The 12,824-nt window shown below is 41.0% G+C and overlaps 1 protein-coding gene across 1 annotated transcript in view; it reads right to left on the bottom strand.

Annotated features, from left to right (window-relative positions):
- RAPGEF5 (Rap guanine nucleotide exchange factor 5) overlaps positions 1-12,824 on the bottom strand; it is a 163,636-nt gene that overhangs the window by 132,370 nt on the left and 18,442 nt on the right. The window contains exons 2-3 of the mRNA XM_049799001.1: positions 1,499-1,549; positions 240-346 (exon numbers count right to left, since the gene is read on the bottom strand). Of these exons, the coding sequence (XP_049654958.1) occupies positions 240-346; positions 1,499-1,549 (158 nt within the window). The remainder of the gene's footprint in view (positions 1-239; positions 347-1,498; positions 1,550-12,824) is intronic.

Genomic DNA, 12,824 nt, shown 5'->3' with positions numbered 1-12,824 from the left:
TAAGCAATTAAATTAATGGACATACAATTGGGCCACTGCTGCTTTCTGACAATTGACAAAGTAACATTAGAAAAGATATTAAAACACATGAGATTTTAAGAAATTTTTAGAAAATATTTTCAATTCTTAGTAACACACACAACATTTCACTCTCAGAATTTACTCTCTTGTCAAATCAGGGCATAGACAAATGCAAATAAAACCCATCCAGTTGATTAAAACGAATGATCTTGGGTTACCTGCAAATGCCAGTAAGGTACACCCTGTCTTTAATCAGGTCAGATGCTTGTAGAGTAAAAATATTCCTGAGAGCTCTCCCAGCACAGGAAGAACTTTCTCCATAAATCTGAATGAAAGAGAAATTGAAAACTATGACAAACAGGGATTTATTCCTGCTGTAGTAAATTGCCTTGCCACTGTCCACTCCCTCCCTCTCAGCATTGCCTTCTCCCCAGCTAAATGACAAGCAAGCAGTCAAAGCCTCATAGGAAATGCACCCCAACTTCTGTCATAACCAGTTGTATCATGGCTTGCAGATGCCCCCACGAGCTGGACTACTTTTACATTTGCTGCCTTAGAAAAGCAGAGGTTTTACTATCTGTCAGCTTTACCTTTGAACAACAGGCAAGTTCAAATGAAAAAAAGTGTTATTCTAGCAAAGCAAAAATATTAGCCATTATATAGCCATTGCAAAACCACAAAAATACAGTTAAAATTAAGCATTATTCCATATGTATTTGAGTTAAATATTTTAATACAAGCCTAATACACAGTGTAACACCATTTCATAGTTTTTTTCTTTTTGTTCAGAAACTTTGGAGGTATCCTATGATAGCTACAGGTCATTTCATCTGTACCTTGCAAGGAGGATGTGGTCTTTCAGAATGGACACACCTCTGACTTCCCTCACACCTGATTTCTACCTTACTACCTCAAGGGTGCAGATGTGTCTATCAAAACAGGACCCAACTCCATCTTCCATAAAACCATGTTCCAACTGGACTCAGTATACTACTCCTTACTGATGAATTTAACTCATGCTTCTGTGGTGATGTTTTCTCACCATCCCAGCAAAGCACATCAGTAACACAAATAACTAACTTGAAAGAAAAAACAATGTTGCAGTTTCACCTTTTTTTTTCTTTTGTTTGTTTGTTTCCTATGTTTAGGAATCTTTCAAGGAATATAAAATAGCCCTGAGACAGTAAAGTCTTGTGAGATGCAAGAACAGAGCTCTCAAATATTGCAAAAGTAAGCTAAACAAGGGTGGCAATCATTTAAATGGCTGTGAAGTGAGCGTACATCGGAATTCAGAACAATTCAGTTTGCAAATTCAGTAATAGAAGTAGACAGTTTCTAACACACACAAATAATAACTTGTTAACTGGATTGAACTGCAGGCCCCATTCATAAGTGTCTTCAAAGCTATGATTAAGAGGTTGAACCAATGCAAAAAGATTCCTAATAAGTTGTTTGAAGAAATAGAATTTAAAAGTACCTTGTTTGAAGGAGTTTCCAAATAGGGATTTGAAATTCTTCTGGACAGGGTCTGTAAGGCAATTTGGTAGAGCATTAGTTTTGTTCTGGTTTTTGTACAAAAAAATAGTAGCAGCAATCTAGGTCTTTTCCCTATTGAAACTTAAATAAAAAGAATTTATCAAATCATCTGAGTAGTCTAACCGAAGTCTCCGAATAATTTTTGTTTTTCACACCAGGAAAAAGGTTTGGTAAAGTCAATTCTGTGTTGTTTACTACATTTATTCTTAATCTGGAAAAAAAAGATGAGCAATGAGGGCGCAAAGTCTGTAGACAACACAAAATTATTTGGGTCAGGAAAGACCAGAAATGACAGTGAAGAATTTCAAGACAAACCTAAAAAAAAAAAGCTAGGTGAAAAGACAGTGTCATGATGAGCTCAACATTAAAAGCAGCATGTACTAGAGGGAGAAAATGTAATTACACATGCTCTAATACCTCTTAAAGCAAACTTTATAAATTCCGTAAAGACACCTCAGCATCACAGAACACTTCTCAAGGAAGACCACTCTTCTAAATGAAATTCTTAACTGTAGTTTAAAAAAAAATATTAGGAAAAATGACGAATAAAGTGGTGACCAGCAGGGAGGTAACATTGCTCTAGTGTAGATCAGCATTATCTCTGCTGTGCCACATGCTGCACTAGTAACAGCATCTCAAAATACGGACACTCCGCTGTTAGAGAGGATTCAGACAGTAATAGCAGTAGGAATAATAAAGGATTTGGGTAAATTTTAATATGAGAAGAGGCAGGAAAGACTGTGACTCTTTACCTCACAGAGGAGAGATTATGGGAGACATAATGCAATTATACAAAATAATGAAATGGCACAGCAAAAAGACAGACTTTCTGTACTCTGTTTCATGCAACATGAGAATAACCGATCACTCAATGAAATCAGAGAGGATTCATATTTGAGGAGATAGAAAGGAAAACGATACACAACTCTTCACAGCAGAGAACTGCAAATGCCAAAACCTTACCACTGATCAATAAAGACTGGGGATTTAAGGTTACAAAATTAACAGTGAACCAGAACTCTGGAAAGCAGAGACAGGATAAACATCTCCATGAGAGACAGGTTACCCCACTGTTACTCACCATGACACTTCCATATCTTGCCAGTGTTAAAAGACAAGATATTGTCTACTCAGATGCTTACTGGCAACTTCTATCTTATTACAAGCCATACAAGACACAAATAAACATTGCCTAAAAGGAGTCTGGAAGTGGAATAGAAGATGTTCTGCAGGTGCACAGGCAGCACAATGGGAGGATTGTGTGGTGCTCTCTCACATTATTCCTATTTGTAGGCAGCATAATTAATTCCTCGCTTTGAGAAGGATCCAGTTCACACTTGGTATATTGTAATCATTAAAAAAAAATTGTCCTTCACACCCTGTAAGAATTACAGAATCCATATTTCAGTAATGCCACCTGCTTTTTTTCCCCCTATGTTCTTGTTACTGTATTTTTAGAAAGCGAAGGGAAGTGACAAGGAACCACAGAAGCATCTAACGCTGTTTATCCTTCCACGCTCATCACAAATATTAGCGTAGTTCCATGTGTAACAGTAGCTCTATATGGAAATACTGTAAGATAAAAGCTTAATTCCCCTCTCCCGTACCCAACAAAGATGCCGTAAGAGTGCAACATTGCCTCGGATCCCACTTACTGTTCCTAGCCGGCGCATCATTAACACCTTGGTTCTGCAGCAGCCCTACATACCACCACTTCACTTGGTTTCTGTCCAAGTCTTTCATTCAGCGAGCCTCACTCACTGCAGCAGCATGGTCGAAGCTTACACATCGATTTCCTCATTCCCCGCTCCATTCCCAGGCTGGTGCTAACAACATTATCATCAGCAAGCTAATTCCAGCAATGCCGATGGGAACTACAGCCCCTGGCATTGCACTGGCCTGGTCCACAGCATTCAAAAGACAGCCGAGCCTCAGCCAGGCAAAATGCTGCTACTGCAGGGTGCAGTAACACAACAGCATAAGACCAAACTCAGCAAAAAGGCCAAATTTTGTGGCCTTCTACAATGGTGTTGCAGCATTGGTGGATAAGGGAAGAGTGACTGACATCATCTACCTGGACTTGTGCAAAGCATTTCACACCGTCCCACACACAACCTTGTCTGTAAAATGGAGAGACATGGATATGGCAGACGAACCACTCAGTGGGTAAGGAATTGGCTGGATGGTCACACTCAAAGAGTTGTGGTCAATGGCTTGATGCCCGGGTGGAGACCAGCGATGAGTGGTGTCCCTCAGGGGTCCAGGACCAGTATTAGTTTAACACCTTTGTTGGCAACATGGACAGTGGGATTGAGCGCACCCTCAGCAAGTTTGCTGATGACACCAAGCTGTGCGTTGTGATTGATACCCTAGAGGGAAGGGATGGCATCCGGAGGGACCTTGACAGGCTTGAGAGATAGGCCTATGGGAACCTCATGAAGTTCAACAAGGCCAAGTGCAAGGTCCTGCACATGGGTCGGGGCAATCCCAAGTACAAATACAGGCTGGTCAATAAGTGGATTGAGAGCAGTCCTGCGGAGGAGGACTTGGGGGTATTGGTGGATGAAAACCTGAATATGAGCCAGCAAAGTGCGCTCACAGCCCAGAAAGCCAATGGCATCCTGGGCTGCATCAAAAGAAGCGTGGCCAGCAGGTCGAGGGAGGGGATTCTGCCCCTCTACTCCACTCTCGTGAGATCCAACCTGGAGTACTGAGTCCAGCTCTGGGGGCCCCAGCATAAGAAAAACATGGACCTGCTCGAGTGGGTCCTGAGGAGGGCCACAAAGATGATCAGAGGGCTGGAGCTCCTCCCTTATGAGGACATGCTGAGAGAGTTGGGGTTCGTTTAGCCTGGAGAAAAGGCGGCTCCGGGCAGACCTTATAGCAGCCTTCCAGTACTTAAAGGGGGCCTACAGGTAGGATGGGGAGGGACTCTTTATCAGGGAGTGTAGTGGTAGGACAAGGGGTAATGGTTTTAAACTGAAAGAGGGTAGGTTTTGATTAGATATAAGGAAGAAATTCCAGGGAGTCTGCAAAAGGTGACTGAGGCTGCAAACTAGTAGAGAAAAAAATAAAAAAAATCTAGTTTATCCTTCAAAGCACACAGTGCTAGCTCTGGTGCAGCAGGTAGAGAAAGAATTCGCAGCCCTGAAATAGGAGAAGGGAAGACAGGACAACAGTTTCTGTCAGTGGCAGCCTGAACCCATATCAGCTTGAAGCAAGCATGAAACATTGGAGAGCCCAGGAGAGTACATTTAGCCTGCCGTGCAGGAATCTATACACGCATAATTTCTACAAATGTAAGAAAATGGAAATTGCATAGGAGAAAATAAAACAAAAGTAGAAGTGGCATTCTGGAATAGAAAAAATTATCTTTCCTGTTGATACTAGTGTAGCCTGTGTAATGTTGACACACTCACTGCAGTTAGACTGAAATTCATGTCAAATTTTAGGAGTTCATGTCCTAGCTACTAAGTTAGATCCCCTTTTCTTTTCTTTTCCTTTGTTGTTTTGTTTTTGTTTGTTTTGGGTTTTTTTTTAAACTTGCCTCAATAAATATTTATCTAGCACACAAACCCTTCATTTTGTGTTGCTGAGCACAGGTCTGTTCAGCAGACTGTACTTTGGCTGTTAGGTAAAAACTGGGCAGTCCCCTTCCAGAGAGAGGAAGAAGAGGGAGCGGATTGGGGGTCCGGGCTTTGCTGAAAACCCCAACGTTCAGGCTGCTTTGTGGGGGAAGCACCACTCCTCCCTGAAGGTATTTGGTAAATATAGGCTGCTCCTCCCAAATGATTTTGACACACACCCCCCAATGCAAATTACATTTGCAAATAACTCTTAGAATGAGCCAAAACGTGCTTTTAAGGTAAATTCCTTAGCCATCAAGCAAACAACTCATCTCTCATGAAAACTACCTTGGAACAGCTATACCCACACTAAGTGCTGCTTTCCAGGCACTACCACCCCGACATCCCTCTGTGCCTTTTCACCAGGTTGAGGAGAAGCTTTGCCAAACCACATGTTAGGGAGGGGATGGGGACGTGGTAGCATGTATGGTCCTGGGATGGGACACAGTATGTGGAGCAGATTCAGAGCACCGGGTGTCCTCCAGGAGGACTCTCCCATCATACATGAATAGGTGTGCATAGATGGCTTCAGCTTCCCTGCTGGGGATGCAGGAAGAAAGAGGCAGGGAGCTGATGCCTTGGGCTGGGCGATCAGGAGCATGAAGTACGAACGTGGCACAGGGATGGCATTCTAGCTTGGGGACACAACTTGCATGTGACAGGAGAGGACAGTTGGGACAGGTGGCCCAGGAGAAGGTTTTGGAATAGGACTGCTAGGATCCAAACCTGAATACACCACAGATAATTTAGTCTGAAATTGGGAAAAAATTATAAGGGAGTTTACTGTGGTATTTAAAACCACCAGAAATGCAGGGAGTAGAGCAATGGTGTTAAAAGAATGGGAGGATTAGAATAAAGTGACCAGCAAGTAATTTAAAACAACCAGAAGGAAATACTTCTTTACAATCTATATGACCAGCTCGTGGAATTATTGGCCAAAGAATCAAATACTCCAGCTGGATTTTTAAAAGCAGTAGCTAATTCAATGACTGATACTACTATGCAAGGTCTGTATCTGGGTTTAAATTAGTATTGCTTCAGCTGGACAGTTATTTTTAAACAAGTTGAGAATCTCTGCCATTATTTAAAGCTAAGCGTGCACAAATATTGATAATATTTTTAATATATGAGCACAAACTGATTTTTGAGTTTTGGAAAGAAATTCCCCCATGACATACTACACAACAAGCAAAGTGTACTAATGAAGGCACATTTTGCTCTCCATTGGAAAGATCAAGCTATATCTTATCGTGACGTGCTGACTTAGTTCTTTATTCAGTTCTTTCCTATACTCCACTATAGCAGCTCCCTATGCACTTACTACAACCTGGTTAATGCTCTAATCAAGGACTAAAGATACTATAGAGCATGTTTTCAGTCATGCCTGTTGGGGATACATTTGAATTTTCTCTGTTTTTAGGTCTGGGATTTTGCTTCGGCCTCATCTCAACTTCAGAGGATGACTTGCCTACAAGTTGCTCATGCTTTGCCTCCTGCCCAAGCTGTTCCAGCAACTGCTGATATTTCTGCCATTGCCAGCACTGCAGTCATGGTAGCATCAGCAATGCTCCATACATCTGCTAGCAATTTAACCACCATCATGCTCAGAAAGAAACAAAGCAAGAGTGTTTGGAGCTCCAGTTCAAGTGCTTTCCTCAGCTGGGATTTAGTACAGTGGTAGCAGCCAGCAACCTGTCTACACTAGAAGTCATGCTGTAACTACCGAAGAGGCCATAGAAATTGTAGGAAAATAATAATTTCAAATATGGGACACAAATGTTTTGCCTTTCTTCTAAGAGCTTCTGATATTCCTGTGCAGTTGGCAAGAAAAAAAAGCTTTGGCAAAAAAAAGGAAGTAAGAAAATTTTTTTATTAACCAAGATTATACCTTTTTCTAAATCTTTTACAGTGGGATTTATATTAAAACTAAAAGAAATGAAAAAAGGTAGAATCAGGGCTCTTCCCCCCCCCAGCAAATTGTTCAAGCTTCCACTCCAAGTTTTTCAAATGACTAGATTTTTACCTGGTTGCATTACCAAAAATTGACCATAATGCCACATTAAGAGTTTGCAATGCACAAGCAAACTTCACCTGTTCTCAGTTTACAACACACTCATCAATTTTTGTCTGTTTGATCAGGGCTTAATTTGCAAACATGCCCATGATCAACTCCACATTGCTGAGCAGTTCTAGGAATATTTTTGTGTACAAATATAAGAAAACAATTGTTCATAGTTTCAGGGCACTATCACTATGTCCCTGAAGAATTCAGTATAGCACTTGTGCGTTCCAAATTGGATTACTCAATATACTTAAAATTAAGCAAATGCTTCAGTGTTGTGCTCCATCAGGGCTTGTTCCCTAAATATAAATAGCCTGAAAAAAATCATCTCATTTTGAAATGCACATGGTGTAGCATAGACTACCTGGTAATGAGATCATTTCTATTCCCTGACAGGGGGTTTTCTGCAACTACTCAACACCTGAATCCTAAATTGGCTAATGTGACCACAAAGGAAATTATATACTCAGACAGATTTCCAACAAGCATTTAAGCATCCAAGCCTAAAATACGCTTTCACAAGTATTCATGCTGGAAACTTCTCATGTTCCAACTGTGAGAGACAGCGTACGGAAAAGGATCACAAATAAAGCTGAATCCAAATTCACTCCCAAAACCAATCATCTGTTTGTGCTTTTCTCTCTTTACTACTAATCATTCAACTCTAAGAATACAGTGGCTCAGAAAAAATTAAAAAAATCCACCAGAGGTATTTACTTAATTTCCCTCAGGCTTCTCTCCCACTCCACGCACAAATCAAAAAGTAATTATTTTTTTCCTAGACAGATTTCTTTCTCTCATTACAAACCATGACAATGATAACGCCATAACAGCGATAGAAACTACTGCAACTGTTAGAACTGATGGAACCCTGTGGGCTTTTTTTCTTCAAAAAGATTTGCTGGAGTTGCTAAAAGCAAGCAGCTATAATAATTAGAGAGTTTCCACTCCAGTCCTGATCTGAAGATGAATCCTGGAACAAAGCTGGGCTGTACCTGCCCGACACACCCTCCTCAATCTGCAACACAAGAAGGCAGCAATTTCTGCAGGAGTAAATGCTCATTTATTCCCAGTGCCAGGAAAGGAGTGGGGGAAGGGAGAGAAAATGACTGAACAATTTGGCTTATCACTTTGCCACCTTCAAATTTTTGCATTTGACATCACTTGCTACTGCCTAAATTATAGGGGTTTTAAGCAGAAGTAAGACATGGGTGCTGTGTTTTGCAGATGAAGTGCTACTGTTGTTTGTGAGTAGCTGGATATAGGGAGTGTTGTCATGAATCCCAATCCGTTTCCATGTGGCAGCAGATTTTTCCTCGTGGTTGCTAAGGCACAGCAAGCAGAGTTGGTTAGGAAGCTAGCTGACTTTCAGCAGATATGTTCCGTATGAACCCATTGAATATGCCTGACTTTCTGCCAAATAATATTTGTCACAAACAACCTTCCCCCACTGCTCCTCTCGAAACTCCCGTCAGAATTCACGGATAATGAAGAACAACCAATGGAACAGTTCTCTCCATTAATATTTATTTAAGATTAAATATAAAACTCTTTATAAAGGCTCTTCTATATAAAGAAGAGATCTTCCCCTGATCATCTTAAACTTCAAATTCTTAGGTGTAGCATAAAAAGGTCAAAAAGCTGTAAAAAGAGAAATCTGTATTCAGCAGAGCTTGCAATGCAGGGTTCCCAGGTAAGCCTGCAAAGCTCTCTGGAGAAACCCAAATGGGTCATTAGTGAAAGAAAACCAAAGAGTGTATTCTCACCTGTTTTCTGTATAAAAAGAACCTGCAATGAATCTGAATAAGTTATTTCACAAAAGGGAAATCCACAACTCATGGTTCATTCTCATGTCCCACAAAACAGAAAGGGATCTGCAAAGAAAATAGCTGCTCTTTATAAAGACAAGCAGTGCTTTTTAGGTTTAAAGACTCATTTCTGAGACTAGGACAGTCAGGAAAGCAATGCCTTTAAACTTTTTAAAGGTGCAAAACACTTTTAAAGTCTCCACAGCCTAGCAAGGAGTGTAATTTAGCGCGCAAGAGCAAATTTTGTTTGCAATGCCCTTTTCTTTACCCAAAAGAAGTTAAGAATAGAAAAGAATATCACAGAAGACAACATGGCAGGACTTGTTGGTTGCTCTCCTCCCTCTTCCCTAGTCCTACCATGGGAGAAAAGCCCTGGATAAATCCAGCTTCAGGAAGGCACGAACACAGGCCAAACCTCCTCTGTCCATTACCCTGTGCCTCAAGTAAAGCTGTGGCATCCTGACATGGAAGCCAACTCAGTTTGAGAGGAAGGGAGGAGTGGCGAACTGGCAGAGGGGAACGCCTGGGTTAGCGAAACTTTACATTCCTTAAAAAGAGGAGATGGCCACTGACCTGCTAATGATGCATTTCCATGACCAGATTAAAGTACCATAAAATGAGGCTGCTGACAAGCAGGTTGCGTCCTCCCTTCACCTCCTGCTTCTCCTTCCCATCCCCACCGCTCTTCTGCTTTGTGCTTCTACCCACGTCTGTGAAGCCATGTCCTGAACGAAGCTGAAGGACCAATAGCTTCGAACTGGCTCATTAAATGACGATTCGTTTTAACCCAGATTAGTTCCCTCTGCCAGGTCACTGGGGAGCCATACAAACACGATCACTAGCAAGGCGGGTGGCAGGGGCACAGGCGAAAGCAGTGGGACGCGGAGGGAGGCAGGAAGGGACAGCTGTGCTCAGAGGAAGCACTTGTTTATGCTGAACTAAAACTATCCAAGGAATGATGGCATAAAACACGCCTAATAAATCCTCAGTGTCTCTGCTCTGTCAACATAAAAAATAAGTTAACTATACCCACAAAAAACGACAAGACAAAATTCAAAGGTGTCAGTAATGGGGAACTTCACCTCCCACCTCCCTGTTCGCAGGAGTGCGTCAGTTTAAGTAAAACAGAAATCCCATTTCATTTCACTCCACAGATCAATCGTAGACTGCATGGGCTACAGCCATAGATACAATATAGAAACAGAGTTTAAACAAGTTTTCTCTTCTCTTTCTCATAAAAACCTTATGGACATTTTCAAGTCATATGCTAATACAATGCTTGCAGTGAGAGTTCATTAAATATGAAATAAAGAAAGAATCAGAATTTTACTGGTTTTTATCATGCTTTATATAACATTAAAATATGCAGACTATACTTAATTGACTATTTGTGTTCCTTCATTAACTTAACTCTATTGCAGCATTTGTGCTCTAGTTTGCCATTTCAGCCATACCTTTCCTAATGCTACCTTAAAAGCTTCCCAGTGCATTTCACTCTTCCCGGCTGTCAGCAACATTTCACAGGAAAGCAGCATCCTCCCTTTCTTTCAGTACAAAATAGGCACTGTACAGACTGTCACTGTAAAAATTTAGCAATATTGCTGCATTTATTTCTCTTTAAAACTCAGCACCTAATAAATACAGTAGATGGTCTTTGTAATCTGCCATCATGCTTCTAGCCATCAGCATCTGGTTTGGTTTTGATCTGGAGGGTAGCACACAAAGGCAGGTGGGTGGGGTTCTTTGGTGATTATTAAAATTTAATGCAACAATTAATATTTCTATTGATGCAAGTTATAATTTAATAATACATTATTTGGAGCTTTCAAAAGAATGCGCACTGGATATATATGCTATATAATGCTATGATTAAAAAGATATTCCCAGTGACAGGTTACCATTTCTTTTCAGATAGATCTAAATGAAGACATCAACAAAACAGTGAAAAGAGAGATCAGGAGTAGGAAAATGTGGATTGTCTGCATACTTAAAAGCTTTTCAAAGTAACTCTGTTGGCACATTTCTTGTGTTGCCAGCAAAATACCTTCTCACGACACATTTCCAAATAAAAAAAAGAAAGCAGGATAGCACATCAACGTGGCAAAGACATGCTGCAAGCCAGGCAGCCTGACTCACAAGCATGCATTAGTAAAAGAAATTTCATGGAAAAATTGTGTGTCAAACACAAGAACTAATGCCCAGGCTGTGCAATCTCCTTCCTGGAGTTTTCATAACCTGACCAGACAAGGCCCTACACAACTGCTCTAGCTTTCAAGTTAGCCCTGCTCGGACCGGGGGCTGGAGCAGACAACCTCCAGGACGTCCCTTCAAACACAAATTATTCTGTAATTATCTCCTGCTCCATCAATCCCAGACATAACTTAATTCTGCTTCTCCAAGCAGCTGCATCAGGCATGGGAGAGAAAGTCTGTGGAGCCACAGAGCAAACAGTAACACTTTTCTAGATGCACCTTGTGTTTAAAAAAGGCTCTTAAAATCACATATTTTCATGTTAGCCTTTCACCAAAACTTCTCCCCATCACATTACCCAACGTGCCAGGTCTCAGCTGCTGAGGAGCCAACGTACCTCTGCTGTCAACATTACTGCAGATAATACTGGTGCCAGAACTCGGCCTTCAGCAACCCACATTTGTCAGAGATTAAATATAATAAAAATTTTAAAGCAGGCAATCAATTAAGCAAGTGATTCATTTCACCTGTCTGTACCAGCCACCCATCATGTAGATGTAAGTTCAAATGGCCACTCTCTGGTATCAGGTAAAATAAGCATGGTTAGGCACTTGATTTTCCCTAGCACAGGCTCAGGAGCCTTCTTGTGAACTGCCCCCATGACCCTGCTGCAAGGATGTTCACCTCTGAAGCAAGAATTGTAGCAAGCAGCAGAAGGGAAAAAATAACCAGTATTGCTGCAGCTATTTCAGTGAACACAGATGCAGGAACAAAACTTCAAATATTAGCAAATATTCAGCAAATCAGCTGTGAACGATGCTGACAATAAATAGCTAAAAATGTCAAAGCAAAGTATATTAAAATCTTAATTTATTCGGAAGCAATTTGCAAATAAAGAACCAGTTTTATAGATTTCAATAACTACAGTATATTTAATGTTTCAAGTACAAAAAGACAAAGTTAAAATTCAGTGCTTTGATTATGATTTATGTAAATACCTCGCAGTAAATTGCATCAGTTTAGTTTACTATTTGAAAAATGCCTATATTTCTGGCAACATTGGGTTTGGGTATTTTTTTTGCATGAGCTGCACACAAATAGTACATGAATTGCTTTACAAGCGTGCAAAGGCATGTTTTTAATGTCCCTCTTGTTTAATGTCCCTGCTCTCAGAGAGCTCCGCTTTTACAACTGCTTGTACAAAAGGCAGGTCACTCTGTAATTTCCCAAACCTTATTCCTAGAAGTAGAGCAGTTATTCCTTTCAGGTACAAGACATTGACATTTTTTACTCTTTGTTTCCAAGAAAATGATTTTCTGATTTTGCAGACACCAACTGACTTACTGGGCAAAGCACCCGACTGTTCAGCATACCTCAGTTTTATTCCTGAACCTCGTGTGGTCCCAACCTCCAGCAAGTCATTTCCCTTCCCCTGCAATGGGAACCACCATGGTCACTCTGCTCTGCAAAGCACTTTGAGACCTACTGGTAAAGATCAGCTATCAGCTAAGGGCTAGAAGCACCCAAGCTCTCTGCCATGTAGCCAGGGTAGCCCCACTGTAAGTTCAAATACCTACAGGA

The sequence above is a fragment of the Accipiter gentilis genome, chromosome 4 (assembly GCF_929443795.1).
Source record: "Accipiter gentilis chromosome 4, bAccGen1.1, whole genome shotgun sequence".
Classification (NCBI taxonomy): Eukaryota; Metazoa; Chordata; class Aves; order Accipitriformes; family Accipitridae; genus Astur; species Astur gentilis.
The sequence above is the reverse complement of the archived record's forward strand: the minus strand, read 5'-3'. Positions and strand labels throughout refer to the sequence as shown.